The sequence below is a fragment of the Babylonia areolata genome, chromosome 15 (assembly GCF_041734735.1).
Source record: "Babylonia areolata isolate BAREFJ2019XMU chromosome 15, ASM4173473v1, whole genome shotgun sequence".
Taxonomy (NCBI): domain Eukaryota; kingdom Metazoa; phylum Mollusca; class Gastropoda; order Neogastropoda; family Buccinidae; genus Babylonia; species Babylonia areolata.
This window is the reverse complement of record NC_134890.1, coordinates 31,937,970-31,940,469: the sequence shown is the minus strand read 5'-3', so window position 1 is coordinate 31,940,469 and position 2,500 is coordinate 31,937,970. Positions and strand designations below refer to the sequence as shown.

General features: G+C 46.0%; 1 protein-coding gene across 4 annotated transcripts in view; it reads right to left on the bottom strand.

The window, feature by feature from the left end:
* LOC143290572 (angiotensin-converting enzyme-like) overlaps window positions 1-2,500 on the bottom strand; it is a 35,946-nt gene that overhangs the window by 11,914 nt on the left and 21,532 nt on the right. For all 4 annotated transcript variants that reach the window (XM_076600141.1, XM_076600143.1, XM_076600144.1 and 1 more), the window contains one exon: window positions 385-695. In XM_076600141.1, coding sequence (XP_076456256.1) covers window positions 385-695 — 311 coding nt within the window. The remainder of the gene's footprint in view (window positions 1-384; window positions 696-2,500) is intronic.

Here is a 2,500-nt window from a genome sequence, read left to right as displayed (position 1 = left end):
GGTGTGAAATTCGGGCTGCTCTCCCCAGGGAGAGCCCGTCGCTACATGAGAGCGCCACCCATTTTTAGATATTTTTTTTCTGCTTGCAATTTTATTTGTTTTCCTATCGAAGTGAATTTTCAGTTGTACAGAATTTTGCCAGGGACAACCCTTTTGTCGCCGCCGTGGGTTCTTTTACGTGCGCTAAATGCATGCTGCACACGGGACCTCGGTTTATCGGGACCTCGGTTTATCGTCTCATCCGAATGACTATAGCGTCCAGACCACCACTCAAGGTCTACGGGCGGTGGAGGGGTGCGGTGGGGTGGGGAGGGGGGGGGGGTGATACTGGCGACTGTCGGTGTGATTCAAAACCAGTGCGCTCTAAGCCATCACTCCACTGACCGTTATCTCTGGCTCCTTGGTTCAGCAGCTGCACGAAGCAAGCGTAGCGCTGTCGCTGTGGTCTCCCTGCTATGTCCCGCCACCCTTCCCACAATGCCTGCAGCTCTTCCGGGTCACGTGACTCCGCCATCTTGGCCTCCAGGTCAGGCTCCAAGGAAAGGCATCTGGCGTGGGAGTCTGTGCTGTTGAGTTGCTGCTGCTGCTGCTGTTGCTGCTGCTGCTGCTGTCCTGATCCTGCGCCTTGGTCTTTCGGGCAGACTTTAGCCGTGGAGTAAGTGGACAGCATTGTTGTCTTCAGTTCCGATATCTCTCTGCAAAGCCGGGACGAGAGAAGGAATGGATGAATTAATTGGGAGCCATGTGATTCCCATGAAGATCTCACTCACCCAATCACCACCCCCCTCCCCCCACCTCCCTCCCCTCCCCACACCCCTAGAAAAGTTCGACAAAAAAAAAAGAAAAAAAAAGAAAAGAAAAGAAAGAAAGGAAAAAAATCCCGGGCTCACAACAGGTCATTCACATTTCCCCACACTTCCTTTATCTATGTGACGTTGACAGTGTAAGCCTTTGACAAATCTTAATCTTTTTTTTTAATCATTATATATATATAATCCGATGTAACTTAATTCACATCCTGCACAGTTCATTTAAATATGATCATTATGACAAGATAACCGTGACGGTTTTTGTAAAGAGATATACAAGACAACAACAGCATATTTTCGCTTTTTATCAATGAGTTGGCAAATGAAATCATTCAAAAAGCAAAACATGGCATAACGTTAACACCTGAACAAATACAAATAATTATGATTTTGCCCTTTCCTGATGATGTTATGTTAGGGTCATATACTGTTGTTGCTCTGCAGCAGTAACTAGTTAACTCTCTCCATACGAACGGCGAAAGAGACGACGTTAACAGCGTTTCACCCCAATTACCACCATCAAAATATTGCAAGCAGAAGGCTCTTATACTGAAGAGGTGAATGTTGACAAAGAATACCACAGTTCTGACGACGGAAGCTAAAGGTTGGGTCATTGAGACACCCACTGGACATCCGAGGGGTCTGTGTAGAGGAGAAGAGAGGACTGGCCGTACTGAGTGAGTTAAAGCACGTAAATGAAGTGGATACATTCCTGAACGAAAAATGGTTTTTGTCATACAATAATACGATAGTAAGCATAATAATTGTAAATATAATACAATGCAATATAGTGCAGTACAATGCAATGCAAGGCAGCGCAGTGAAGCGCACCTCAGCGCAATGCAACGCAAAGGCAACAAAGTTGCAGCAAATATGTGGAGTGATGGCCTAAAGGTAACGCGTCCGCCTAGGAAGCGAGAGAATCTGAGCGCGCTAGTTCGAATCACGGCCCAGCCGCCGATATTTTCTCCCCCTCCACTAGACCTTCAGTGGTGGTCTGGGCGCTAGTCAATCGGATGAGACGATAAACCGAGGTCCCGTGTGCATCATGCATATAGCGCACGTAAAAGAACCCATGGCAACAAAAGGGTTGTTCCTGGCAAAATTCTGAATAAAAATCCACTTCGATAGGAAAAACAAATAAAACTATATGCAGGAAAAATATACAAAAAAAAAGGAAAAAAAAAAAGGGTGGCGCTGTAGTATAGCGACGCGCTCTCCCTGGGGAGAGCAGCCCTAATTTCACAGAGAGAAATCTGTTGTGATAAAAACAAATACAAAATACAAAATACAAGTACAGACCAGTACAGCACAGTGTAGTGCAGTATGCAGACCAGTAAAGCACAGCACAATGCGTGCAGTAAAGTGGAGCAAAGTAGAACGTGGTGCAGGGCAATATTACAGCAATGCAAAGCACAGTGCAGTGTATTACATACAGTAAAGCACGGTTTTAATTGATACATTGCAGTACCGGTATGGTATGGTGAGGTATGGTGTGGTATGGTATGGTGTGGTATGGTATGGTATGGTGTGGTGTGGTATGGTATGGTATGGTATGGTGTGGTGTGGTGTGGTATGGTGTGGTGTGGTATGGTATGGTATGGTATGGTATGGTGTGGTGTGGTGTGGTATGGTGTGGTATGGTGTGGTATGGTATGGTGTGGTATGGTATGGTGTGGTATGGTGTGGTG